The sequence below is a fragment of the Aspergillus sclerotioniger genome (assembly GCF_003184525.1).
Source record: "Aspergillus sclerotioniger CBS 115572 chromosome Unknown BO94scaffold_7, whole genome shotgun sequence".
NCBI lineage: Eukaryota > Fungi > Ascomycota > Eurotiomycetes > Eurotiales > Aspergillaceae > Aspergillus > Aspergillus sclerotioniger.
Window position 1 is genome coordinate 552,396 of NW_020290997.1, and position 26,209 is coordinate 578,604.

The following is a 26,209-nucleotide window of genomic DNA, read 5'->3' on the forward strand; positions in this document are numbered from 1 at the left end:
TCCGGATCCGGTATTATGTATGTAGTGCCAGAGACAGCAGCAAACATAAAGCTACTTGAGACCTCCAATTCCCTCCCATATATATCAATTCTTCTCTCTACAACTAATCTCATTTCTATTATCCACCAATCCAGCCCCCTTAGACCAACAACACCCAAAATGCCACCACCCACCCCCTCTAACCTTATAGTCATCACCGGCGCCACCGGCAACCAAGGCAGCGGCGTGATCCGCGCCCTCCTCCACCCCAGCACCCCAGACCCAGCCACAACCCCCCTCTGGCACATCCGAGCCCTCACCCGCGACGCCACCTCCCCCAAGGCCCAGAAATTCCTCACCGACCATCAAACCCCCGACAACCGCCTCTCCCTCATCACAGGGGACGTATACGACCCATCCTCCCTCCATACGGCGTTCGCCGGCGCCCATGGCGTCTTCGCCGTGACATCCGAGACCCAAACGGGACGGATTCTCTACAATGAAGACGAAATGAACCATGAGATTGACGCCGGCCGAAATATGGTTCTGGCGGCGGAGGCTTGTGGGGTTCGGCATTTTGTCTTTAGCAGTTTGCCGGATATGGTTGAGGTGACTGGGGGGAGGTATCGGGATATTTATCATATGAATAATAAGTTTGAGGTGGAGAGGATTGCGAGGGAGAGGTTGGGTGGGGGGGTGACTTGTCTTATTCCGGGTTTGTGATTCTGTAGTAGAGTACAGAGGTGGTAGTGTTTTACTGATGGTGAGGTTTGTTTGCACAGGCTTCTTTTATACGAATTTGAGATGGCCGCAGTATTGTAATCGTCGAGGTAGGTTTATTTGAGTTGACGTCATAGGTGCAGGCTAATGTGTATAGCGGATGGGGTTGTTCGGTTCCGGATTCCCATTCCAGGCGGCCAGGTTGCACAGTGGACTGATCCGGTCCATGATATGGGGGTTTTTGCAGCGAGTACGTCCATCTCATCCGAACTGGGTAACAGAGTTATCCATAGATTATTGGAAACGCAACTGACATGATTCCTCATTTGTAAAGAAGTATTCAACATGGGCGTCGAAAAAACCCATGGAAAGACTTACCTTGTGCTAAGCTCTCGTGTCACACCAGAGGACATGGTAGCGACATTCACCAAAGTCACTGGCCAGCCGGCGATTCACGAACCCATATCTGCCGAGGAATTCGGGGAGATGGCGGCTCTCGCTGTCGGACCGGCTTTCAGGCAAGATGCCCAGGATATGATGGAATGGGCTGCGGTGGCGCCGGCCGATAGGATTTGTTACGGGGCCTATCCTGAGGATCGCGATTGCTCGTTCGAGGAGTTAGGGCTGAAGGCTTCGTCTTTTGAGGAGTGGCTTCGCAGGAGTGGTTGGATGGGACCTGCGTGATGGGGGATGGAGTATAGCTCAGTGTAAGAGATGGTAATGATTGGAGTTTGAATTTCGTGAGCTTTAATGAACGTTCATAACTTTCTGTTGCACCCTCCAATATTTCTTGGATATAGTTCCTAGCTGTACACCCGGCGTGCGGTTGAGCGGGCGGGAAGCCCTGTTCTTCACACCCTGGTCGTACGTATTGAACAACACTTGAAAAGGATAATGTCTAATAAGCTGACAGTCTGCTGGGAGATAGATAAGGCAGTGAGCATATTATATCGTAGGTACAAGAAACAGCAACGCTAGTCTGAAACGGGTAAATTGTGCGACTGGCCCGTGCACAGGACCAGTTGTCCAATCAGGATGCGCAGATCCAACCGTAGCATTGCTCATGTCTGCCAGCAGTGCAATACTATCCCCTGTTGGTGCTGATCTCAATTCCATCCTGCAGCACCTCGGGTAACAGCAAGGTAGAGCCCATTGACTGGCTCCCAGCGGCATTCCAGTACTTCCACTCCACTTGACTCATGCGAAGAGCGATGCCAAACCCACTCGCCTCAATGAGGGGATAGATCGCTTGGCACCACAGGAACCTGGCCTTGTCCCCGCAGTCGATATAGCATTTGGAGGCCTGAGATAGCCCCATGAGAACGGCTTGTCCGGCCGACATCCGGGTCGTGGGTTGCATGCAGTAGGCGACAGTGCGGCAGATTTCCCTGGCATAATACAGCATGTAGCTAGGGTCGGGGTTGCGGAAGAGTAGTTTTTCGGTTTGATAGATCATGCGATGGATCACTATCGAGGCTACACAGAACAAAATGTATGTTTTGGCCGTTTCGAGGCTTTCGAATTCGTACGGAGCAAGATCAGGGTCGAGGGGTAGCAAGCTGGGGTCGGGCGTTAGCTTCTCCCTGTGGCAAGGAGAAGGTTTACCGCCCAGCTTGTGGGTGGACTCAAGTATCCAGTCAACATGCAGTCGCTTTTTGAGCTTATAGCAACCCTGCAGCAGTGCTTGGCATGCATGTTCCCGATCCCTGTGCTGTAGCTTGATGATCTTACCCAGATCTCTGCGTAGAAAGATGCATTCGGCAATTACCCCGAAGAGCTGATCGTTCGGGCTCTCTTCCCGTCCCAGGATAAGGCACTCTCCATTCACCTCCGTGCTATATGGCGTATTAAGAATGAACATTGACTGACTCGTAGTTAGTAGTCAGTCTCAAATCGGGGTCTTGACTTACTGCTGCCCACTTCTGTCTTGACACGATCGCTTTGATGAGGGCTTTGTCGGTATGGTGGTTATAGCCATGATGATTTAACATTGCCGTGGCACCTTGTATATGGGTGAGACAGTTGCGTAATACCGTATCACTGTTCTGCATGGTCTAGCTTCCGTCAGTAATTATATCTCCCGGCTTTGATCGACCCACCTCGTAGGTCTGAAAGACAATGGCCGAGTACAAGACAGCCAGCGAGGGTGAATCATCGAACTTCAGCACACGTGCCATCGCATTGAGGGCGCTATTGTATATCTCCAAACCATGATACGCCAACTGGCTATCCCTCATCGTCTTTCCCAGGAAGACCGATGCCAACCCGATGACCGATCGATCCAGCAGCTCGGATTGGCCCGCCATGGTCGGGAACCGGGCCATCAACAAGTACCAGCTATCGTCCTTCCCTTTCAGACAAGCGGATGCGAAGAAAGTGTCCATGAAAGTCGCAAATAGCTGCGTGCGAGCTTCGGCGCTCATATCAAACTGTTCGGGTAAAGCCAGAGGCTTGAGCTGTCCGACCAGCTGGGGTACAGGCCTTTTGGTCTCACCGTTTCGCGCCCGTCGGGACACGACGGTGTGGTGGAGAAAGTTTCGATCGTCATACCCGGGGCAGGGCGTGCCTTTTTTGATGCACTTGGCGCATTCGGGCTTTCCTAGATCACACTGCGTCTGTTAGTCTGACATGGTAATTTAATCAATCATGTGTTTGACTGACTTTGATTTTGCGCTTCCTGCAGGTAGCGCAGCCTGATGAGGTGTAGGGGATGCCGCCCATCTTGCGGGTGTTGGGTCGATCGTTGACACATCGCCGGGGTGTCGGTAGACGGGGTCGATGCAGGGAGATGAAGAAGGATCGGGGGGCCTAATGCAACGAACCCGACCGTCGACAGCAGAGCCTCAAGGGAGCCTCGTCATTGGATCCATCACGTGTTCCCCTTGCTTACGATGCCACGGAGAGTCGGAGACAGCTTCAGGATTCGATACCCGTCTGTCCCGAAAGTATATCTTGTCGTACTTCAGATTGTCATTTGGGCAAGAAGTTCCCAATACGACAGTATTGAACAGATATTTTCTGGCGGCAAGATGCATCCCGCATGCTGGATTCCACATTCTGGATCAATAACCCCTGCACTACTGTATATCGTAGGAAATACCCTGGGGACCCTGCATATCGAAGACTTTAAGTACATGTGGTGCACGGACCTCCGGAGGAGTCTGCGGAGCTATGCCGCTTTCAGCATAGCGGGAGGAGCTCATCTCGGCCTCGGCCTAGGCCCCGGACATCGGAGGAGCTCCGTGCTTGTGTTCCCACCCCTCATTGCATGCACATACTGCCATCACGCCGTGAATTCATTCCTTCTTGAATACCAATCTCCTATCTTCATCTCCCCTCAATACCACCACAAACTCTCCATTCAACCCACCTCCACAAAATGTCCCTCAACGACATTCAAGGCCGCCTAGCCCTAATCACCGGTGCCTCAGGCGGGTGTGTCCCCCTTCCCTCCCCCACCCACCACAGCAGCACCCCAATACTAATAGAACAACTCCAGCATCGGCGCCGCCTGCACCCACCAACTCGCCGCCCAAGGCACCCACCTAGCCCTCACCTACTCCAGCAACCTGCAATCCATCGAATCGCTCCGCACCGACCTCCACACCCAACACCCATCCCTCCGCATCTCCATCCACAAAGTGGAACTTAGCTCCGCCGCGCAAATCACCTCTCTATTCGAGGAAATCGACGCCCAGCACGGCCAACGCCCCGACATCCTCATTTCCAACGCGGGCTACGGAAAACGAATCACGAATGTCTGGGACATTTCTCTCGAGGATTTCGACGAGATGATTACTATTAACCTCCGGGCGTCGTTTATTTTGGTGAAAGGTGTGGTGGAACATATGAAGGAGCAGCGGTGGGGGAGAATTGTTTTCATGTCGTCGATTGCGGCCATCGGTGGGGGGATCAATGGGTGTCGTGAGTTTTATACCCTTTTTTCTTATGTATCTCTTATGGGATGGGTTTGAAGGGCTGACAGGATGGATTAGATTATGCGGCATCGAAAGGTGGTCTTACCGGCATGATGAAGAACCTGTCTACGAGACTTGCGCCATACAATATCAGTGTTAATGATGTTGCTCCCGCGATGATTGGAGATACGGGGATGATTCCTAATGCGGGGGCTGTGCCGGAGGTAGTCAGGGATATTCCGCTCCAACGGCTGGGAACCCCCGAGGAGACGGCCAATGTGGTGACTATGTTGGTGAAGACGGGGTATATGACGGGGCAGAGTTTGTTGTTGGCGGGGGGGTTGAAATGATTGTTTTCGTTGGTTGGTTGGTTGCTTGGGGTTTGGTATGTGATTGTGGAATCAATCAAGCGCATATCCTGAGGCTTGAAGGAATGTATCATTTTCACGGGCCAGTCTGCTGGCTTAGAATTGAGAACCCGGCAGAGAGCACTGAGTGAGATTGTAGACGTGTGTATTGAGAAACGAATTGGCTACAGCTTAGCAAACTCCCCCCCAATCTGGTCGAGCATGGCTGCATGATCCTGGCTATATGTATCTCCCTCTCTCGCAATCACATCACGCACCCACGGCCCACGAGGACTGAACCTCGCCCTGAAAGGTAGAGCTCGCATCACCAAGCCGTACGTACACGCAATTGGATCCACAGGGATAGGCTCTCCCGTCTCCGACAGACCGGCCTCGATATCAAAAGACCAGAGCAGCCTAGCGACGACAATCCAGATAACATTACGGGCGAAATGCCGCCCCGGGCACGTCCGTCTTCCGTAGCCAAACGCAGCAGCAGGGAAGGATTGCAGGGTTTTACAGTCCTCATGGAGCCAGCGATCCGGGACGAAATCATCAGGGTTGGGACCGAACAAAGCCTCTTCCCTGGAAATCGTCCACACGTTGGGCACAATGACAGATCCCTTGGGAATGGTATATCCGTTGTAGGTGGTCTCTTCCCGGTTCATGTGAGGGACGCCCTCCGGGCCAGCGGGCCGCCATCGAAAGATCTCTTCGACGATCGCGCTGATGTAAGGTAGGTTGGGCTTGTCTTCTGGAATGGGCAGTCGGTTGCGTCCAACAACAGCGTCCAGCTCCTTGCGGGCCTTGGCAATAAAGCCCTGGTCCTGGGTTATGCACGCCACGATAAACCAGATCAAGCTATCGGTCGTGCCATCCAGCGCGGCATCAATCATGGTACCTAGCTCAAATGCCAGCTCGTCCAAGGGCATGTTCTGGCCATCCTTTTCAACTGTTTTCTTGAGCTGCTTGGAAATATTCCAGGCATTTGACTCCAAGCCCCGCCGGAAGTTGTCGGCGCGTAGATCATACTTGGTGTTGTAGTGATTCTCCGCCTTGGCCTTCCATGGGGCCAAGAAGCTGGGGAGATGGTTAAGCACCGGAAACTGGTCGACAATATGCGCACCCACCTGGATAAACTCGGAGAATTCATCGTTGAGTTTCACTACGGCGCGAAGGATCCGGTCATTGGGGTCCATGATGCGGAAGCCATACAGCAATATATGGATGATGCTGGCGGTGGTGCGCTGAAAGGGTGCTTGGACATCTGTACCAGCACCACCTGCAGTTTCCAGGAGATCGTGTAGCAATTGCTGGGATTCGAGTGCCTGGACGGGAAGATAGGCGGCTGCCGGTGTTGCATTCAATACGGAGACTTGTAGCCGCTGGTGGTGTCTGAATTGCTCGGTGTAATTCATCATGAGGATGTTGAGGCCTTTCAGGGCTAGTTCCGTCGCCAGCTGGTTTGAATTAGGTCATATTAGGGGAAGATGATGAGAGCTGCGTACAAAAAGACGAGGTCGGTCTGAAAAGGTGGCTCCCCGCTTGGCGAGAAGTTCATGGGCCACTTCCGACGTCGACAAGATGATAAGGGGCTGGCCAAGCATGTTGACGTGAATGATCGGTCCGTATTGCTGGCTCCATTCGTGATACGCTCTCCAGCCGTAGGATTTGGGAGCTTGGTGGACATTGCCAATGATTGGTAATGGCTTAGGGCCCGGCGGTAGTGGCAAAGGCGATGTTGTTTTTGGCCGCTTGAAAAAATATATGCCGATGAGAAGAGAGACAATGGCGAAAATTGTTGCGGACAACATGGTGATGGGATAGAAGGATACAAAGATGGGGTGTGGACAAAGAGTAGATATTAATAACCCCAGTGGGTGGAGGCATGGGGGACACAATCATAGCCATCTGGGGCTGATTCCTGAGCTTATAAAAGGCGGATCCTCAACAGTCGCGCATGAGGCTCATATAGGAGCGCAGCCACTTAGGGGCCCACAGTTGAAAATGAGATTTGGAGTGAAATTGGGCGCCATGTCATCTCGTAGCGTGGCAGCCTTGCCCTAGTTCCATATTTCGTTCGCTCCGTCGGGCCCGCCTGTGGGGGCCAAATAGGATATGGCCACGTCCTGATCTTTATATCCACGATGAATTTACACCTTTAAGGCATCTGATTGGATGACTCATGCGCTAGCGCGTCGGCTGCCCGGGATTTGTGTTTCATTTTTCTTTCCACCTTATTGTCAGATGTCACAAGATCATAACAAATCCTTGTCTACAAGCCCCATATCAACTAGTAGCCAATGGCAAATGTTGATTCCCCTCGTCAGTTAAGAACACGTGGAGGATCCTAGAAGATTGTTGGTCCCACTGTGGTAAATTGATGCACTGGGCATCATTCTCAGATAAAGATGACCGATCACAATCTAACACAAACGCTGGACCCAAAATTATACTCATCTTTCCCCAGCAAGTTATTCCAGTTTAGTTGCACCCCCCGGACATGTTGTATCGATTTTCAAGACTAAAAGTTAATATCGGTGGTGCCTCCCATTGCTTAGCGGCTCCTTATACTTGGTGCCTCCCCCGTGTAAAACGATTTTACATGGGATAATGACGATCTGGAAGAAGCCCACATGCGATGGCTATACCAAACCAATCTACTGAAATACATGCGACGGTACATGGCAGGACTACACTGGGAAGGAAAGACTCCGGCCGCTAGGAGATGCCCCAGGTAAGACAAATGTGACAGTTGAACGGTCTGGGTTGGTGAGTTGGTTCCGTCGATAACTGACGTGAGATGACTTACCCTGTCTTCTATCCATCGACTGGGCAGTTGCCCGTTTCCAGAACTTCTTTTCACGATTCGAGTTGAGGAGTCCCTCCTCATAATCCACGCTGCCTGGAAAGAACACCGGGAGCAAAGCAACACCGGCCTTCGAAATCCATCTCTCCAATTCCATGAGTGCGTCCATCACATCTCGGACGCCGTCTTCCATGACCTTCTCACCTAGATCCGTGTCCGGTTTCGAGTCTACTGGATCCTCTCTTCTCAATCTTTCTTTGGCCTCCCAGGTCCGTTGGTAACCGGTGATTGTTGACCGTGGCTCGTATGCAGCCAGGGCCAGGTTGGCAGCTTCAGGACTGATTTGCACTGCCGAGACCCAGACATTCTGCAGCATGCCTATTCCACCTACGCCGACAAGATACCACGTATGGCTTCCTAAACCCGACACCGTGATGAGCAAGAGGGACCACAATACGGCCAGCGTCAATAGCACCCAAGGTGTCTCAGGCCGCCTATTTAGACGAGCAGACGCCATTGCTTCAGGGTCCCAAGCGCCTTCGTGCCCCTTGATCACCATCACGTATTGGTGACCATTGCCCCGTGTGAGAGCAACAGTTTTCTCCTTCCACAGCTTAGGGGCCGGCCACTTCTCTGCAGCCCATTGCGGCAGCGATCCGGTGATGAGCGCAAAAAGCGTGCCGGATGCCGTCACGAGGAAAATACCCCAATCGCCATGCAGAATCCAAGGTATAGCTGCGATGACTTGCTGAACAAGAATTACTAGCCAGTATACAAACCACCACTTGCCGATTTCAGGGCCGTTATCGTTGGCAGCCCCAGCAACAAAGATATCAATCTTTAACGATACCTTGCCAGTGGAGTCAGATGGCGCCATCGGGGGATTAGACGAGCGGTCTGCTTTTGCGACCCTACCTTCGTAGTCGCGTAGTAGGCGTCCCAGAACCCAGGAGTTATTCTCTCGAACATAGCCATTGCTGAGGTTGATGACTTGTATGTCTGTGTCGGGACCAGGCATGAGCCGGCGATCGCTGAAGATAGTAGATAGCGAAGAAAAGGCGTAGGCGACCCAGCCAAAGGAGAATGCGACTGGGGTAGTATAAATGCCTCCGAGCAAACGTGGAAGGCGCACGCCGACAAGCTGCGCTAAAGCCTTTTGCACGATATCACCACCCACCAGCATCAGCAGGGACATCACGTCTCCTGGGTTGGTCCACTGCGAGCGGAGCTCGCTTGTGACCGAGGTTGAGGCCATACTGCCGGGAAGTCACGATATGCAGGATCGATGGAGATAGGAGTGGAGTAAGATGGCCTTTGCGGTAGTGATGTTGTCTGTTGGTCCTAGTGATGACAGTCTCACAACGTCCGATCCTTTAAACCTGCCTTTAGGCTTCCGATATACAATGTAGTAGAGATCACGGGCTTGGGTTTCAATGATTCACATACAATGTCTTCAACATAGAAGTAATGAAGATCTACGTCAACCAAAGATACACCTCTGAGGTCACAGTTCTCAGGCCTTTAGACCTACAGCTGTCCCAGATGTGTATAGTATCCAGAGGATGTCCAGACGACAATCTCAGGGGGGTATCAACCGTGGGAACATCTCTCTGAGACAGGCTAATGTGCAAGACACGAGGGCTACTATGGCCCAGCCCTCACTGTAAGCTTTTAATGAGCTAAAACTGGTGTCGACGCTCTCACAGGATAGTATCACTGAAAGTGGGTCTCGACCTGGACCGCTCGAGAATAGACTAGCCATGGGTGGAAGCTTCAGACTATGCGAGCGCAGGATTCGTATTCGCATTTGCTCCCATGGATATACCGCGGGAAACTTTGAGCAAGTCTGATCCAGTAGCTTAATGATATGACGATCCATGGTTATTCTAAACCTAGCTTGCACCACCTTATATGCTTAAGTTGACTATAGTACGCTCACACTCTAGAGAACTTACCTCTGGCTCGAATTTTAATTGCAAGTGTTAATCTGAATTGTGGCACAGAATGTAGCTCGTCAGATGGACAGCATAATACGAGCGACTTCATTCGTCTTCCACGGTGCTAAGCAGCAGACATATCCTAGACGGTGTATATTCATCTTTCTCTTCCCTTTCATGGTACATCACAGACGAATATTTGGTCTCCGAGACTGGGGATTCTGCTATCATTGAGCTTCGCATAGCAAGACCCCGAACCGACCGCAGCGTCAATCAAAATGGGACCTGCACCATCCCTGACTGCTATGAACGAGAGGCTCGAAGAACCAGATCAAGAAAATGCAGCTTTCGCTAACGCAGAAGCGGAACTGAATCACCACATAGGACTCCTAATTTGCTACCGGATGATCCGCCTCTCTGCAATCAGACACTGGACTCGATGGAAGAAATACCAGGACCTAGCACCGCACGAGTATGTGGAATACTACCCCATTCGTCAAGAACTGGACCTTGGTGAAGCCTTCATAGATCCCGAGACAGGTGCAGGGCTTTCTACAACCGACCAGGATAACGAGCAACTTGAACCGAAGAGAAAGCTATATTTCATCTCACACCGCTGGCTGGACCCTGTGCATCCAGACCCAGAAGGGTCGCAATTAACTCGAATCCAGCAACTGCCTCCTCGCCGACCCCTTGCTTATAATGCATCATCTGCAAGTAATTCCGGCAGTTCCTCTAGCATGACAAACGATGACCCTGCATCCGAAGTTCTGCTATTCTACGACTTCTCCTCCCTTCCCCAAGAGCCTCGCACACAAGACGAGAGCGAGACCTTCAAACTAGGAATCATGGGCCTCAACGATATCCTCTCGTACATGCGGGTCGTCATTCTAGACGATCAAGAATACATGTCTCGAAGCTGGTGTTTGATGGAATACTTTATCAGCTCTTTCAAAGGAAGTTTGATCCTAGACGAGAACCGCAATGAGGGATTGCACCAGTTACAGCAGCTTGCTGTAGTTCCGAACCAGGGAGTTGGTCTGGCCAAGTCAGCTATAGCCGAAGCTGAAGCTATCAGGGGATCAAAAATGGGAGAAATTGCAATGACGTTCTTTGCTGAGAGCTTCAAAAGCAGTTCTGTCACCAAGGGGACAGATCGTCAGGCAATTGAGGATGTTTTTCGGAGTTTTATTCGGGATAATATTCGGGTCTGGAGACATGAGCCGCACGTGGGATGGAAGCCCGCCTGGTTGCAGGATGACCAGGTCGATCAGATCTTGAGAGGTGAACGCATGCGTTTGATTGATTTACCGGATACAGGAATGCCGGTGTTCAGGATGCCGAGGGAGATTGATAGCGTTGTTCCGTATGTTTTGAATAGCTTGTGTGTGATGCTTGGCTAACCCTTTGCAGTCAATGTGCGTATGATGATGAGCGCGAGGCATTGGAGCCATTTTGGGGGCGGGTTCTCAGTCTCAGGGGAAGTAATGCATTAGCCCGGTACTTTTTATTAAATGACCCGGTGGCCCAAAAGGAATGGGATATGGTGAAGAAAGTGAACATTTAGGGAAATGGTAGTGTGTTCTTTCCTCTGTTTGTTGGGTACGGTATCATTTCTGCCATGCTACATGATTTACTTAATATTAGCCCAATGGAATGGTGCTTATGTTCTGGCACTATCAAAGACAGAATAACATCACCCAGATGTCAGTGTCCGAGTTCATCTTATATTGAGGGTACCATCATGAGTACTCACGGCAGCATTGGAACAGGTCAATATTAGGCTTGCTGGATCAATAACAGAATATACACAGCATTGCAACCTTGCATGAATTAGCAAGCATATTGCAAGTAATGTCGATCCTCCACTTATTCCTCAAATGAGCACGTTTCTGGCTAAATCAGATTAATCCCAAAAACCTTTGCATCCTCACCAACAGCCTTCCCTTGCATCACTCCGTGCAGATAGCAATATCCAACCACAGAAAGGTACTCCTTATCTTTGACCTGCTGACTCTCACCTATAGTGGCTGGAATTGGCATCTGTCGAAGAATAAAAGGCATTCTGCTTCCCAGAATGACAGCCACCGTGTCACCCTGCTTCATGTCCGGTGACCCAAATCCCATATACCCTCGTTTCGTGGTAAATAACGCTCTGTTGTCATTCGGGAGCCAAAATGATCGGGCAATAATTCTCGAGTGTGCTTGCAAGGGATGATAGATTTGTCCGGTACCCGTCATTCTGTTCCTCAAATTATTCCACCACCAAACGAAAACAGTTCCATCTTGTGCTGTGAGCGTCCTATGTTTGTTTGGCTCAGTCTCTAGAGCATTATTCAGCATTGTGCGCCAGAACGCTTCTCTCACGATGCCCCCTCCAACGTAGTGCACATCAGCCTCGGGGTCGTAACCAACTATCCGAGCAAACCTGTCCAGGCGTGCTGCAAGTTGCTCGTCCTGCGAGAGAGGCAAGGTCGTCTCAGCAATGACGTCGACATAAACACCGCGTACAGCCAACACTCGATCATGATAAAGGTCAGCCACGATCCCATTTGCCGGACCAGCATCGAACTTCCAAGAGCGGGAATGCACCCAAAGATCATTCTCCTCGCCATCCTCATTCTTACTCCAGTCAGGACACCATGTGGGAATTTCCGACTCCGTGTCTTTCTTCTCAGCCGTCAATAAGATCTCCCGGGAGTTTTGATTGCGTATAACTTTAAACGCCGTATCAACATACACCTGCCATACATCCAGTGAGTAATCAGGCAAGATGGCAAGTCGATTGGAACAATCCCTCGTCAGGCCCAGAAGGGAGTATATCTTGTCCCGAGCGTTATATGCCCCCCTTGCACGGGTCATCTCCAGAAATATCTGGAGTCGATTGGCCTCGCTATCTGCATAAATGAACCGTTCGTGCCGAAGTACTTCTAGAGCTGCAGTATGCTGTGCAATGGCCAGTAAATGCGCCTGATGATCCTCTGGCAAACTCCGATAGAATTCTCGGCAGCATCTCTCAATGTGTGGGTTGATCATCGAACCGCCTCTTTCGATGATGTCCAATGGCGCCACTACCTCGCCATAGATTGTGGTTGCTTTTTCAGGTAGGATGACTTCCTCGACAACCCAGACCCGCGTCCACCATGGACTGCTTGCGACGTGATGGAGTACTGAAAGGGCCTCTGCCCAGACCTGAGGATTGGCGTTATGTAGAACAAAGTTCCTGACACATCGTCCTGCAGCAAGCAATTCGAGGATAGTGTACGCGCTTGAGATAGCCTGTCTTAGACGGGTGGTCTGGCTGAGCTGTGAGAGCTGGTCGTCCGTCAAGGTCTGCCAAGTACCATGATCGTTGAGAATAGGCACGTCTCCGTTGTCTCCAAGCCAGTATGATCGTGGAGGGTCGGCCCAAGTGTCCTGCTCTTCTTCAGGAATGGTTTCCAATATGCGACTCTCGCCAAGATAAATTGGACCTCGCAGGCGCCTGAATATATTTCCTTCATCAACTGGATTTGTGCTGACTTTTCGGGTTCTATGGGCGTTAGAACAGAGGTGACGCTTCATACTAGAGGTACATTTTTATGACACATAGTGACCGGTACATTGCTGTCAGTAAGGATAACTTTACTATCCGACTGATTAATGCAGAAAGCGTCTACCCAGATGCGCCGTGTGCTTTCAGCATGTCGAAGCCGCCGAAGTGCCATGTGCAGGTTCTTGGTGACACTGAAATCCACGCCTTCTAAGGTGATAGCAACCTTGTCTGACGGATCTCCCCAGGTGTATGATAATGCCTCGTAAATAGGTTTGTCATCAAGGGACACGGACTCGAGCTTGCAGGAGACCTCATCGGACCATCGCCCAGGGAGTATGGAAGCCAGGCGGATCTCGTGCTCGGTGGGGTCGAGTGGAGTGTACATATTTCTCGTAGATCAGATACGCTGAGTTGAAGAAGCCTTCTAATGGATTGGTAGAATGTGATTACTTACCTGATTTTGTCCACAATGGGGTTAAGGGGTCTGTTTGCGCTGGCTCTGAGGATCATAACAGACCGGTCTCTGAGTTCTTGCAATGGTAAGCATATGAAAGGGCCAATGGCTGTTATGATAGTTGGTAGGATCTTCCGCCCAAGGCACAGCACAGCCTGTCTAGACTGTGACCCGATCCATGGGTCGTTTATCTGTGTTGATCGTAACCCACCCATGGATGGATTTTACTTCTTCAAGTTCAAATGACCAAGTGTCGATTATCAGCCTATGCTATCATTGGTTCAAATTTCGTGTTTAATGTTATTCATCAAGGTGATCGATCTGGGACGCTGTTTCTTGGTGAGATGGATCCATCAGCTCGGGGACTCAAAGCAAAGAATCAGCTCAGGTGACTGAGCATGACTTAAGAAAAACATCAACTCAATCAGCTCAATCAAGACTGTCTTGTAATGCAACTGCTGACAATGGCTCCGATCGTCGATATCATATGCCGACTAGGATGTCTATACCCACTGCATCATAGTGAGGCACAGGGTCCGGGTCAGCTAAGCCTCTTTAGCACTGGCTCTGGTCACTGGGCCAAACCTTATTTCTCCAGGAGATTTTCCAAGGTTGAATTACGAAGCGCGCTAGTGCTGAGCAAAACTAATTCCCAAAGCTCTAGGTTCTGATTGGCTCTTTTAGTATGCTGTCAGGTGATCTCCACTATATTGCCGATCATTACCGCTTCTGTCCCATCCAGGGAGGGATGACCGAAAACAGAAAACAGACCGCCCCAATACATATTTGAGGCAGGTAGTGGAGCGCAGCCAAGTCTTCATGTACTATGCTATATCCTGGCGGTGGGTCCAATTCATTATAGAGGCGTTTCGTGCATAGTGGTGCCCTTTAGGAAGCCACTGAAGTCGCTCAGCAGGCCTCTTTACGTCCTTGACGAAACGATTTAGGTGGCGTTTCAGCGCTCCTTAGCCGATTAGAATGTGTTCAACTCGATGCTTTTGGAATCCGCCGCATGACGCTTACTAAGATGCTTTGCAACGCCTTGGACAGGAGCTTCCGGGGTCTGGACCTTGCTTGATCACTTCTTTGTCTCCCGGAATCACTCTCACCCACCCCTTGATCCCTTCACTTCCACTCTTTACCTTCAAGTCCTATTCTCACTGCGGCCCTCAGGCCAGCTTTTCAGCCCGCGAATGGCAAACCTGCGCCTCGGTCTCTCATCCCTTCATCCAACTGGTCTACTCCTTGGCGCATTCTGTATCCTATATCTACTCTCGGTCGGCTATTACCGGTCAACCAGCTACCGCGATCCCACATCCTACTTCGTCGACCCCAATCGCGCCTACGAAAAGCAATATTCCGCGCACCGAATCCAAGAAGCAAAGGACTTTCTAAGCCATGCTGGCGATCTTCCCTCTCCAAGGCCGCCTAGTCCCGAGCCAACGCTGTGCGTGGGGATAGTGACAGTCCGTCGAAGAAGAGAACAATATGTCGGATTAACTGTCGCCTCGCTTCTCGAGGGTCTTACGGATTCAGAACGAAGCACTATCTTCCTTGATCTGCTCATCGCACATACAGATCCTTCTTCTCACCCTATCTTCTCGGAAAAGTGGGTGGAGACACTACCCGACCGCATCTTACTCTATGTGCAAGATGATCCTGATTTCGAGCAAATCCGCGAATGGGAAGAAGGAGGGTGGTATCGGAATAAGACAATCTATGATTTTACACATCTCATGAGGGATTGTTACGATACTGGCGCCGAGTATATTGCTATGATCGAGGATGATACCCTAGCTGCAAAGGGCTGGCTTGCATCGACGGTACAGGCGCTGGAGGTGGTTGAACAGCGGGCTAACGCAGGTCGAGACTGGGTTTATCTGCGTCTATTCTATGTGGATGACCTGCTTGGGTGGAACTCGGAGGAGTGGCCGAGATACTTCGCCTTAGCTTTCCTGTTCTGGGCTGCGTTAACGGGAATCATGGTATCGGTAAAGAGAAGAGTCAAGTCGATCCCTGCTAGTACCATCTGGATTACATCCTGTGTGTTTATTCCCGCGGTCATCGCGCTTCACTTCCTCGCTGGACGACAGACAATGTGGCCCATTCGGCCCGGTGTTCACGAGATGAATCGATACGGGTGCTGCTCGCAGGGCCTTATCTTTCCACGGGCGATTGTACCCTCCTTTCTGGATCAAACTGATCTGACGACCGATTGGCTGGTGGATATGATGATCGAGAAGATTGCCGATCAACAGGAATGGACGCGTTGGGTGGTCGTCCCGCCACTTTTGCAACATATAGGTGCCACCAGCTCGAAAGGCCATGGATTTGATAATTCGGCCAAGACAATTTGGAATTTTAGATATGAAGAGTATCCATATTAATGTACATGACATTGTGATAGTTTCTCTGTGCGTACATCCTTTGCATGAGCTGAAGCCCGACACTCATATCCCTCTGATTAATACTCAACAGGCATAGGTGACCACGGACTTTCCCTAAGGAATATGAAGCTTTTGCCAGCAGCCTGCATAAGTCATTTTCATTAGTAAAACGCCTCAAGCAAAGCAATCCCCACATACCGAAATATTTGTAAGGCAATTCTAAACGATCATACGGTTGGTCACGATGGTTGGGTCGGAGCAGAAAAAGACTAGCAAGTCAAATTGAGGGTTTTAATATAGTCGAATCCCTCGGGTACGTGAGATGGCTACAACCCATTTACCCAGGCTGTCCGGGTAAAACTCTCCTAATGTTACTTCTTCCTGATAGCATAGTCCCTCGCAAAAGGCACACACATTGCTGCCGGGCATATAAAAAGGCTAACCCCAAATGCATTGAAATCCCTGTGTAGCCTGTACAGTCTAGTCCCCGCAGCTATCTCCTGATGCGGCCATGATGGCCTCCAATGATGCATGAGACAATGTAGACAACCGTGTCCCGTTTGTTGCACAAACATAGCAAACCGAATATTTACTCTCCGAAGTAGGGTACATGCTCAGAAGATTGTATGAGGCCCTCCAACTCTGCACATAGGGCTAGCATGCACTGAACTAAGCAATCATTGATATGGAGATGTCTGAGCGAGGAGGGTAATAATTCCGACAGTGATGTGATTGGGTGATAGGCAGCTTGACCCCGAAAAGGTAACAAGTCACTCCATCGCATGTGCACGCTGTCGAGGTTGGAAAAGTCAGAAAGGGTCCCTAGAAAGGTGGGTCTGGGCATCTCTGCGTCCTGCCAGGCTCGTATGCCGTTGAAGGTCAGATTCAGGTGACGGATCGACGATCTGGAGACTCGCAGGGGTTGGTACAACCGTGATAGATCTAGGAGACTGTGAGTTGTCTCGTCATGCCAGTAATCTTGTTCCAAAGTAAATGATTCCAGCTCAGGGCACCTTTCTACCAGCCGTGGTAGATTTCGTAGTGGCTCTTGTGGCCATGCAATATCCAGATGTTTGACTGGAAACATCACATCCTTAGGTAACTTCAGTGGAACCCGATCACCTGGGTTTATCACATAAAGCTCTCTCATCGAAGGGATGCGAAGAAAGGGAATCAATCGATGCAGGGCAACCCCTTTTCCAACTGTTCCAATAGTCCAAGGGGCCGGACCATGAATCAACGACACGTGGGACAGCTTGGGTAAAATGCCCAACCTAGGCATACTCGCCCAGTGGATCACCCATTCAAAGTGGACAGAACTCGTACGTGTTTTGTTGAGTCCATACTCAATCTTCTCTTCGCCTAATGCGATTTTGAGGATCTCGAGATTCCTGACCTGGACTAGGAGCAAGGCCAACCAGGCATCTTCGTCTTTGTGGGGCTCTCTATGCTAGCTTTGCCTTTCAGAAAGCTGTTTCAGAGCTTGGCGCCATGCATGATACCTGCGACGGTGTTTGCTCTTGGTCTCCCCGTGGGGTAGCATAGAAGCGCGATACTTTGACTCAGCCAGTGGTAGGAGCGGCGGTCGATTACGCCACCCCCTTCGCAGACACTGAAACAAATCTCTAGAGAGTGTATCAACCGCGCAAGCGCTGGCTTCTCAATAACGGCGTGGGTTAACCGTCGTACTGGAAGGTCGGTTCCACCACAAACTTGGCCGTATGAAGCGGCAGAAAAGTCGTTCAGGGGGAGCATGACACGGTGGTAGATATGAGGGATGAATAAGTCGTACCAAGATTTGCAAACAAGAACTAATTGAAAGTAGTCATGTGGAGTAAGATATGGAAGAAGTTCAAGAATCATTTCCATGGGGAGCTGGCCGAGTGCCATCTTGATATTGGGGAAGGAGAGAACGAGGTTTGATAACAATGTCCTAGTATATATTTGTAAAGAATGACAATGCTTCAATTCAATAATCAAAGCAATAGCTACATAATACTTACCGAGGAAGGGTTATCACCTGATGGAGGAAGATGCATGAGAGGCGTGAGATGGGAAAGGGCCATGGCCGGGTCACTCCCACGGCAACTGCAATTGCAGTCCAGCAGATCAACAAATATATTTATACCCATCATATTCTAACGATCAACATCCCTCAAACCGGCAACACCACCTTGACCCCCATGTACTCCCTCTGATGCATCACCTTCCCATCAATGAGCACCTGGTCAGCCCCCACCCGATTCCGGACTGTATCTGTGGGATCCGTACACGTCGCAATCTGAATCTCACGCCATTGACGATTCGTGGGAACCAGTTTCCCTTGTGAGGTCAGATTCCGAAACCCCTTATACACACCCTGCTCCTCCACACACCCTTCCCTTTGAATGAGAGGTGATTCTAAACCATCCCAGTCAGCACACAACCCCTCCACATATCCATAATATCAGTCACGTACCATAAGCCGGCTGCATCCTCAACTCCCCAACCGAGGAATTAAACAACACCAACGACAACCTCTCCTCACTCAACTGATCCACAGGGGGCTTGAAAACCCTATGTCTGGTTGCCTTGAAATGTCCCCCGGAGACAATCTCCAACGTGTCCCCAATATTAATCACCAGCGCGCCGGGCCTATAGGGCACATAGTACCATTGTTCGTCGCGGCCCCAGATCTGTAAGCAGCTGATGGGGACAGAGAAGAGCAACGTGGTGAGACCGAAGTCGGTGTGGCCGTGCATGCGAAGTCCCTTGGATGCCTCTTCGGTTTGTTTCTGGACGGGGCGGAAGAGGGCGTGCCGGAAGTAGCCCTCGCCGGTGGGACTTCCGTGGGATTGCACGTTGTTCCAGAGGTAGTCGTCGGGGAGTTCGAGGACGCGGGAGAAGAGGGTCAGGAGTCGTCGGTTGACGGATTGGGTGAGGTAGTTGCAGAAGGATTCGATCTCGTCCATGAAGGGATGCAGGCAGCTGGGGACTCGATTGGGGATGTCTTGCCAGTCGGGCTTGTACCAGTTGAATTGCTCGATGCCGTCGGGGGGGCCACGGTGGCGCTATGGCTGTCATTAATGAGGTGCTAGATGAGGGGAAGGCGTGTGTACCTTGAAGCCGTAGGGGTGTTTGTAGCCTGACCAGACGCCCGTGTCGGGGTCAAATAGGAGACGCTCCTTGTCTTCCTCGCTGATGTTGTTGTAGAGGTATTGAGCTAGGGAGAATTGACGGTGCAGCTGCAAATTCGTCAGCGACTTGTCTTTCTGGAAATATTTATATGTTACTGACCTGCTCCAAAGAAACACCATAGTTCTCAAGGAACAGAAATCCATCATCGCGAATAGCCACCTTGGCCTGCTGAATCAGATTGTCTACTACAGCTGGATCCTCGGAATCCAGCAACGACAGATCAATGGATTTCAGCTGGGCAAAGTTGTGCTTTTCCTGGGTCACCGGGGGAGGAACCCATTCTGGGACGAAGGGCTTGCCGGCGAGGTCAGCGGAGGGGGGGTTGAATGAGGCAGTGGGTGCCATGATGCTCGAAGTATAGATCAATGTTGATTTCTTGGGTTGTTGTGTTAGTTGATGTCCTCTTACTTCACGGTTGTAGTCTTCTTATATCTACGTCAAGATGACATTGACTCTACATCTCCCGATATCAAACCATATAATCGTAGGGAGCTCCTCCGTAGGGAGCTCCTCGATAGAGGAGCCCAATACCCGAGCAGTACCATCGACTGGCGAGTGCTTATCGCCTTGTATCTACTCCATCAAGACACTCCTCCCAGCGAGGGCTCAGTCTTGGCATAGTCGATAAGATGTTATCAGATATAGCCCCAGACCCACCCGACCAGTTGATAAGCAGCGATAAGGGAGGAGCTCCTCCCAGGCTTGGCATGCCAATCATCTCCTCTCCACATACATACCATCAAGGCATTTAAATAACGCCCTCCAATATATCCATCTGCTATCCATCCTTCCACAACCCAACCCCAACCACCCATCCCACACATCCACAGCATCAACAAAATCACCACCAAAATGTCCCGCCAACTCATCTCCAGCGAAAAATTCCCCCCCAAACCTCACAACTGTACCTCCCCTCCCCTTCCCCTTCCCATCCCCAATTCACCTCAATCCAATCCAATCCAACCCTAACCCATAATCCTCAGGCCCCGCCGTCAAAGTCCCCGGCCTAGTCTTCCTCGCAGGCCAAACCGCCACCGGAGAAATTAAACAAGCTACTGTACATCCCCCCCACACCCTCCCCCATCAACACCCACTAATATTATATCCTATAGAGAACCGTCCTCCAAAACCTCAAAGAAGTCCTCGAACTCTCCGGCTCATCCCTCGAACAAGTCGTCAAATACAATGTCTATCTGGCAGACATGAAAGATTTCGCGGCCATGAATGAAGTATACATTGAGTTCTTGCCGAAGCCCATGCCTTCACGGTCGTGTTTACAGGCTGTGCCGCCGGGGGAGGGCACGGTTATTGAGATTGAGTGTATTGCGCAGGTTTAATTACTCTTATGGTTCTGGGGGGGGGGATACATTATATTAGATTAGATTAGATTGTGAAGTGAATGGTTGATGTGTTTTTCTATTTTATTCTATGTTATTTTTTTGAGGAATTGTTGATGTTAGGGTTGGGTGGTGGTTGTGGAGTGTAGTTATGTTGGATATAAGGTTGAGGAAGGGTGGTGGTGGGTGCAGGATGGTGGTAGGCGGATATAGTAGTGTCGGAAATACCCAACTCTAGAGTAAAGAAGCCACTTTGTGTCCCGATAATAGAAGATAGGAGTGACTGTCAACTCCATGAATCCCAATATATGCTCATTGCCAACAAGATCTACGATGTAAGTTTAAGATTAGGACTACGCAGGGCATGTTATTAATTCAAGAGTAAACATTAATGATAGACTGTATAAGATACACTTCTCAACAGAGTATCTCACCCACATCATGGTTCTCTGCCCAGCGACTCGTTCGATAGGTCTACTCTCAAACAAAAGACCACTCCACCAGGAACTAATCAATACATCTCATACCTCCACCCCATCTGCACCATCTCCTGTGTCACACCCCCCCTCATAGCCCTAGCCACCAACTCCGGCTCCCCCGAATCCAACCATCGATTCTCTCGCAACACCCACCACCGATACACCGTCACCGTAGCAGCCAACAGCACCGCCGCGGCCAACAACGTCCCGAACGCGGCATAGAAGTGCGGACTGGAGTAATACAAATACGAGGCCCAGATGTTACTCGTTCCGCCAATGGCATTCACCAACGCTGAAGCAGCGGCGCGTTTTGCCACCGGCCGAGCGAGGTGGAGGTTAATCGTCTTATAAAGCAGGAGTTGAGGACCCACGGATGCAAAAGGCAGGATCATCATGGCGAAGTAGCGGGCACCAATGTTTAAGGTGCTCAGGAGGATGATGTACATGGCGATGGAGATGGAAAGGAGGATGAGGATGATGGGGTAGATGGTGTTGTGGCGATCAGACCAGAACATCACGGCGTAGTAGACGATTCCGGCGAGGATGTAGGGAGGCGCGGTGAGGAGGAGGCTGATGGTGGAGGAGAAATTAAGGGAGTCGACGAGGGTAGGGAAGTAGTTGGCGATGGAGCCTTGGACTTGCGAGAGCATGTTGGAGAGGATGAGGAGGAGGAGTTTAGGGTCGGATAGAGCGGATAGGAAGCTTTGCAACAGGGGCGTGGTTTCGTTGGATTCGGCGGCGCCAGCTTCGGATTCAATCCGCCAGACGGCTAGATCGCGCTCAATTGGGGAGAGAATGCGGCTGTTGTGTGGGAATTCGGGCATGATGCAGGCGCAGATGATCCCGATGCCTACGGTGGCCGAGCCCTCGATGATGAAGAGCCATTGCCAGCCGGCGATGTTGTGGACGCCGTCGAGTTGGAGGATGGCGGCGGCGAAGAGACCCCCGAAGGCGTTGCCAATTTGTTGGGCGATGTATAGACCGGCAATGCGTTTGCCTAGCTCGGCTTTGGTGTACCATGCCGACAGGTAGTAGATGGCCCCTGGGAAGAAGACGGCCTCGGCGATGCCCAGGACGGCGCGCACGGCGAGTAGCTGGCTGTAGTTGTGGACGGCGGCGGTGGCGGCGGAGATGCATCCCCAGATGGACACGGCCAGGCAGATGTACATGCCGGGGCGGGAGATCTTGGTAATCAGGAGGTTGCTAGGGATCTGGAAGGGGAGGTAGCCGACGAAGAGGATGGAGACAGCCGTGGCGAACTGGTCGGTGGTCATGTTGAGGTCTTCGGTGATGCCTTGCAGTTTGGCTGCAGCGAGGTTCTGACGGTCGATGTAGTTCAGGATGTACAGGATACCGATGGTGGGGAGAACCATGAGGTCGACCTTGCGGACGATCTTTTGATTGAGACGATCAATTTCATCTTGCCCCAGACTGCGCAGAGACTCTGGCATGCGTTGATATGCAGCAGTAGGGATGTCATCGACTTGTCCTTCTGCGGAGACATTGCCCTCCGACTTGATGGACGAGGGGCGTTTCTTGTCCAGTTCCATGGTCTTGATGGATGCTTGGCGAGAATGGATGAGGCCTGGGAAGAGACTTGATATTAAGGTACATCAAAAGACAGCCAATTTATCGAGCTTGGCAAAGGATTGGGATCGAACATCTGGAATGCCGACCGGCTATTGAGGTGGGTCAGGCTGTTACGAAACACTGTGAGTCATTGGTTGAAGCAACAGATAAGACGGGAGGAGTGCACTAGCGTTATCTGTCAGATGGCCGTCGAGATGGAGGAGTGGAGGAGGGGAGGAGGGGAGGAGTGCAACACAACAAGGAAGATGAGGGCGGAGCTCCTCCGGGCCCTAACCGCCTCCACTCGCCATCCGCAGATCACATCCCATACTTAATTGACCGTGTTAACGACTTCATCCATCTCAAGCACACACACAACCACACAACCACACATCCATCACACCCACCACATGAATACCACAACCACCAAAATGACCAAAACCTACCCCACCCCCCACACCACCACAATCGCCAACCCGCGCCTCCGCCTCCTCAACAAACTCAAAACCCATGACTACCCCCTCATGACATTCATGGCACTCCCGTCGGTGCGCATGGCCCAAATCATCGCCTTAACCGGCGTCGACGGAATTATCATCGACTGCGAACACGGCCACATCTCCGACGACGCGATGCACAACTCCGTAGCCGCCATCTCCTCACTCGGAGTTTCCCCCATCATCCGGATCCGAGGACCCAGCCACGACATTCTCAAGCGCGCCCTAGACACAGGCGCCCACGGGATCATGGTGCCCCAGATAAACACCGCCGAAGAAGCAGCCCAAGTAGTCGCGTCATCGAAATTCCCGCCGCAGGGCGTACGGGGCCAGGGCTCCGCGTTCCCCGCTATCGGCCATGCGTTGACAACGCCCGAGTATATGGTCTCTGCGAATGAAACGATCATTACGATGGTGCAGATTGAGACGCGCGCGGGAGTCGAAAATGTCGAGGCCATTTGTGCCGTTCCGGGAGTGGATTTGGTGTTTATTGGGCCGAATGATCTGGCGCAGTCGTTGTTGGGGTATGTGCCGGCCAGAGGCGATGAGCCGGAGTTTGTGGCGGCGGTGGAGAAGATTGTGGCTGCGGCGAGGAGGCATGGCAAGTGGGCGGGCAGAATGGTGAATAATGGGACGTTGGCGAAGGAGGCGAGGGGGATGTATGATACGGTGGCGATTACGGGGGATACTAAGGCGATTCAGAATTGGTATATGGCGGAGTTTGAGACGGCCAGGTCGTGAGTGTACTGAAAAGATACCATTGAGTTGAATGATAGATTTGATTGTTTTGTGGGCTTGCTTGGTAGTGGTGAGTTTATTGGGTATGGTGAAGGACAAGAAAGAGAAGAAAGAGAGGGAGATATGGATAATCATACATGATCATATGATCAACAATGTAGTCTGTCCAAACAACCCCCAATCACCCTGCCCACTCCCCATTTTTCCCTTCGACTGAATACCCTCCTCGCCCATTTCACTGCCCCAGCTGCATCTCCATCTCTCACTCCCACTGCCTGCATCGCCCCCGGCACTCCGCCCCGAACCAGCTGCCATGCCACCAGAAACGCCTTGTACGCGTACAGCGCCACCCACGGTGCCTCCCCCGCCACATCCACCGTCGTATCCAGATACACCAGGAACCAATCCACATGCGACTGGAAGGACTTAGCTGTCTCCGCCTCACACAGGATATCCCCCGCTGAAGGGGCAAGATCGGTGGCTTGTTGGAGCATGGTGTCGATGCTGGATTTGATAATTCCTCCCGTGTGAGATGGGGACCAGATTTGCAGTTCGAGCATGGCCGTTTCCCACGTGGCGGGAGCGGTTGCTGTGATAGCTGTGGTTCTGGGTGTATCTTGTGGATGGAGGAACATGCCAAGAGCGACGAGGGACGAGCGGAGTGCGCTGAACCGCTCCATGCTCAACATCCCCGTCATGGTCGACCAGCCGGAGATCTCACGCGCGCTGGAGATGAGAAAGTGCGCGATGTTGATCGCACCGTAGGGGTCAAAGGCGGGAACTATGCTGGTAGGTGGGTCGGTGAGGGCACTAGAGAGGAAGTGGCGCACGGCGTCGGCATATTGCATGTTGGTGGCAGGATGAGGAGCCAGCAGTCGGCGATGGGCCCAGTCGGCGGCAGAAGAAGCCAACCAGAGAGATTCGGGACAGGGGAGATCGTGTTTAACTTCGAGGTGGGAGATGGCGCGCGGGATGGAGAGGAGTTGGTACCACAGGGCGTCGATTTGGTGGACAGCAAAGAGGGTTCGTTTGTGGGATTCGGCTTTGATGAATTCCTCCCACAGGGAGGCGAGACAGGATGTCTGAGCAGATTCTGTGGGAATTGGCTGCATGAGCCCGGAAGAGCGCGCCAGGGAAATCATATTGCTATGCATCTGGAGTCCTTGGGCGGAGTAGTCGCCGCAGAGGTACAGCATGGCGCAGATTTGTAGGAGCAGGAGGGTCTGGATCAGGGCCAGCTGATCGGTAGGGTTGGTAGATATGGCATTGGTAGAAGGAAGAACAGTACGGGCTTGGAGAAAGCACCGAGTAGACAGGCTCGCCCCGGTGCCTTTAAGAGCATCACATTCCGGATCATCACCATATTGGTAGGCGAGGGAGAGCATGGCAAGAAGTAGGTGCGAGGGCAGAGTGGTGGAGTCAAAGGTTGACTGATGCAGGAAGGGGATAAAGTGTGCGACATTGGTGAAGAACAGGTCGCAGCCGCGTGTGATTTGCACTGCAGTTGGGAACCGATCGGTCTGAGGTTGGGTGAGGTCGTCTTTACTTGGGCTCGGAGAGATATCTGGACCAAAGTCGAAGCCGCTGAGGTCAATGTCCAGCGAGGGAGACTGCGAGATGGTCATTGCAGGCGATTGGGGACCCAATTGGTCCGTTGGCTTGAGAATCGACCGCAAAGTCTGTTCCATCCCCGTGGCATCTGGTACAATGGACGTCAATTGCGTCAGAGTATCTGTGTCAAGCTGAGTCTGGTCGCCTTTGTCTCTCGTGGTGGTTCTAGGCAGATCGGCACTTTGTGCATGGTGTCGATGGCTGCGCTGATGCTGCATCGGCGTTTCCGTCTCGCTGTCAACCGCGAGATCCTCGGGTTGTATACTGTGGCTATCGATAGCCCGTACAAAAGACTCGTCCCGTCTGGGCCTCTTGATCGCCCGTCGGTGCTCATGCTCTGCATGCTTTCTCTTCATATGACGATGGCGTAGATCCGGTCGTGAGAAGGTTGCCTGGCACAAATCACATGGCAGAGACACATCATTTCGAGAACGAGAATGCAGCGCTGAATGTCGTTTGAGGTTCTCATGTCGGGTGAAGCGACGGAGACAGACCAGGCACTGGAATGGCTGATAAGACGACATGGTTGGAAGGGCGTGAGATTCAGCCATGAAGGGAATTGAGCAGGAGGAAGGAGAAGTGAAAGGCGAGAGAAGCGCTGCGCGGCCAGGTGGACCAAATCCGGGGGGCATGCTTGGCTACCCCACCCCCGCAATGTGTCCAGTCGATCCGATCCTGAACGGCTGATTTCGGCTGGTGCACGCTCCGACTCACGG

The 26,209-nt window shown here is 51.6% G+C and overlaps 14 protein-coding genes across 14 annotated transcripts; 6 read left to right on the plus strand and 8 right to left on the minus strand.

The window, feature by feature from the left end:
* Positions 1-159: 159 nt before the first annotated feature.
* BO94DRAFT_461066 (NAD(P)-binding protein) lies at positions 160-1,383 on the plus strand (the record flags this gene model as incomplete). Its single annotated transcript, XM_025607911.1, has 3 exons — positions 160-694; positions 857-949; positions 1,037-1,383. 3 exons carry the CDS (start codon positions 160-162, stop codon positions 1,381-1,383), a joined length of 975 nt encoding a protein of 324 aa, XP_025469900.1.
* Positions 1,384-1,559: 176 nt separating this feature from the next.
* On the minus strand, positions 1,560-3,502 carry BO94DRAFT_532886 (Zn(II)2Cys6 transcription factor domain-containing protein). Its single transcript, XM_025611214.1, has 4 exons — positions 3,361-3,502; positions 2,799-3,308; positions 2,610-2,753; positions 1,560-2,563 (listed from the first exon to the last, which is right to left on the minus strand). Exons 1-4 carry the CDS (start codon positions 3,418-3,420, stop codon positions 1,784-1,786), a joined length of 1,494 nt encoding a protein of 497 aa, XP_025469901.1. The 5' UTR covers positions 3,421-3,502; the 3' UTR covers positions 1,560-1,783.
* Positions 3,503-3,969: 467 nt separating this feature from the next.
* BO94DRAFT_487681 (SDR family NAD(P)-dependent oxidoreductase) lies at positions 3,970-5,184 on the plus strand. The gene is made up of 3 exons (XM_025609048.1): positions 3,970-4,134; positions 4,199-4,623; positions 4,695-5,184. The coding sequence occupies exons 1-3, from the start codon at positions 4,079-4,081 to the stop codon at positions 4,964-4,966; spliced, it is 753 nt and encodes a 250-aa protein (XP_025469902.1). The 5' UTR covers positions 3,970-4,078; the 3' UTR covers positions 4,967-5,184.
* On the minus strand, positions 4,928-6,863 carry BO94DRAFT_359845 (cytochrome P450). Its single transcript, XM_025607166.1, has 2 exons — positions 6,472-6,863; positions 4,928-6,423 (listed from the first exon to the last, which is right to left on the minus strand). The coding sequence occupies exons 1-2, from the start codon at positions 6,775-6,777 to the stop codon at positions 5,149-5,151; spliced, it is 1,581 nt and encodes a 526-aa protein (XP_025469903.1). The 5' UTR covers positions 6,778-6,863; the 3' UTR covers positions 4,928-5,148.
* A 389-nt stretch (positions 6,864-7,252) lies between these two features.
* Positions 7,253-9,027, minus strand: BO94DRAFT_564269 (uncharacterized protein; the record flags this gene model as incomplete). The annotated part of the gene is made up of 3 exons (XM_025614408.1): positions 7,253-7,401; positions 7,776-7,976; positions 8,055-9,027. 3 exons carry the CDS (start codon positions 9,025-9,027, stop codon positions 7,253-7,255), a joined length of 1,323 nt encoding a protein of 440 aa, XP_025469904.1.
* An 888-nt stretch (positions 9,028-9,915) lies between these two features.
* BO94DRAFT_616033 (uncharacterized protein) lies at positions 9,916-11,276 on the plus strand (the record flags this gene model as incomplete). The annotated part of the gene is made up of 2 exons (XM_025616792.1): positions 9,916-11,075; positions 11,123-11,276. Exons 1-2 carry the CDS (start codon positions 9,988-9,990, stop codon positions 11,274-11,276), a joined length of 1,242 nt encoding a protein of 413 aa, XP_025469905.1. The 5' UTR covers positions 9,916-9,987.
* Positions 11,277-11,605: 329 nt separating this feature from the next.
* BO94DRAFT_583385 (uncharacterized protein) lies at positions 11,606-13,629 on the minus strand (the record flags this gene model as incomplete). Its single annotated transcript, XM_025615557.1, has 2 exons — positions 11,606-13,241; positions 13,298-13,629. The coding sequence occupies 2 exons, from the start codon at positions 13,627-13,629 to the stop codon at positions 11,606-11,608; spliced, it is 1,968 nt and encodes a 655-aa protein (XP_025469906.1).
* Positions 13,630-14,812: 1,183 nt separating this feature from the next.
* Positions 14,813-16,150, plus strand: BO94DRAFT_532891 (uncharacterized protein). The gene has a single exon (XM_025611215.1). It carries the CDS (start codon positions 14,892-14,894, stop codon positions 16,083-16,085), a length of 1,194 nt encoding a protein of 397 aa, XP_025469907.1. The 5' UTR covers positions 14,813-14,891; the 3' UTR covers positions 16,086-16,150.
* Positions 16,151-16,456: 306 nt separating this feature from the next.
* BO94DRAFT_554692 (F-box protein) lies at positions 16,457-17,975 on the minus strand (the record flags this gene model as incomplete). Its single annotated transcript, XM_025613734.1, has 3 exons — positions 16,457-16,698; positions 16,734-17,535; positions 17,679-17,975. The coding sequence occupies 3 exons, from the start codon at positions 17,973-17,975 to the stop codon at positions 16,457-16,459; spliced, it is 1,341 nt and encodes a 446-aa protein (XP_025469908.1).
* Positions 17,976-18,240: 265 nt separating this feature from the next.
* BO94DRAFT_616037 (Clavaminate synthase-like protein) lies at positions 18,241-19,607 on the minus strand (the record flags this gene model as incomplete). Its single annotated transcript, XM_025616793.1, has 4 exons — positions 18,241-18,485; positions 18,544-19,135; positions 19,184-19,309; positions 19,362-19,607. 4 exons carry the CDS (start codon positions 19,605-19,607, stop codon positions 18,241-18,243), a joined length of 1,209 nt encoding a protein of 402 aa, XP_025469909.1.
* A 452-nt stretch (positions 19,608-20,059) lies between these two features.
* On the plus strand, positions 20,060-20,599 carry BO94DRAFT_622308 (RidA family protein; the record flags this gene model as incomplete). Its single annotated transcript, XM_025617071.1, has 3 exons — positions 20,060-20,166; positions 20,246-20,319; positions 20,375-20,599. Exons 1-3 carry the CDS (start codon positions 20,115-20,117, stop codon positions 20,597-20,599), a joined length of 351 nt encoding a protein of 116 aa, XP_025469910.1. The 5' UTR covers positions 20,060-20,114.
* A 511-nt stretch (positions 20,600-21,110) lies between these two features.
* Positions 21,111-23,071, minus strand: BO94DRAFT_622309 (putative pantothenate transporter; the record flags this gene model as incomplete). The annotated part of the gene is made up of 1 exon (XM_025617072.1): positions 21,111-23,071. The coding sequence occupies exon 1, from the start codon at positions 22,626-22,628 to the stop codon at positions 21,111-21,113; it is 1,518 nt and encodes a 505-aa protein (XP_025469911.1). The 5' UTR covers positions 22,629-23,071.
* A 7-nt stretch (positions 23,072-23,078) lies between these two features.
* On the plus strand, positions 23,079-23,885 carry BO94DRAFT_460528 (HpcH/HpaI aldolase family protein; the record flags this gene model as incomplete). Its single annotated transcript, XM_025607885.1, has 1 exon — positions 23,079-23,885. One exon carries the CDS (start codon positions 23,079-23,081, stop codon positions 23,883-23,885), a length of 807 nt encoding a protein of 268 aa, XP_025469912.1.
* A 146-nt stretch (positions 23,886-24,031) lies between these two features.
* On the minus strand, positions 24,032-26,017 carry BO94DRAFT_583392 (uncharacterized protein; the record flags this gene model as incomplete). The annotated part of the gene is made up of 1 exon (XM_025615558.1): positions 24,032-26,017. One exon carries the CDS (start codon positions 26,015-26,017, stop codon positions 24,032-24,034), a length of 1,986 nt encoding a protein of 661 aa, XP_025469913.1.
* Between the last annotated feature and the right edge of the window lie 192 nt (positions 26,018-26,209).

Coding starts and splice junctions, on each gene's coding strand:
- BO94DRAFT_532891 (XM_025611215.1), top strand. CDS start 14,892: ATGGCAAACCTGCGCCTCGGTCTCTCATCCCTTCATCCAACTGGTCTA.
- BO94DRAFT_532886 (XM_025611214.1), bottom strand. CDS start 3,420: ATGGGCGGCATCCCCTACACCTCATCAGGCTGCGCTACCTGCAGGAAG. Junction 3,309..3,360: donor GCAGGAAGCGCAAAATCAAA/GTCAGTCAAACA, acceptor TAACAGACGCAG/TGTGATCTAGGAAAGCCCGA. Junction 2,754..2,798: donor TTGTCTTTCAGACCTACGAG/GTGGGTCGATCA, acceptor GACGGAAGCTAG/ACCATGCAGAACAGTGATAC.
- BO94DRAFT_359845 (XM_025607166.1), bottom strand. CDS start 6,777: ATGTTGTCCGCAACAATTTTCGCCATTGTCTCTCTTCTCATCGGCATA. Junction 6,424..6,471: donor CAGACCGACCTCGTCTTTTT/GTACGCAGCTCT, acceptor AATTCAAACCAG/CTGGCGACGGAACTAGCCCT.
- BO94DRAFT_487681 (XM_025609048.1), top strand. CDS start 4,079: ATGTCCCTCAACGACATTCAAGGCCGCCTAGCCCTAATCACCGGTGCC. Junction 4,135..4,198: donor ATCACCGGTGCCTCAGGCGG/GTGTGTCCCCCT, acceptor GAACAACTCCAG/CATCGGCGCCGCCTGCACCC. Junction 4,624..4,694: donor TGGGGGGATCAATGGGTGTC/GTGAGTTTTATA, acceptor AGGATGGATTAG/ATTATGCGGCATCGAAAGGT.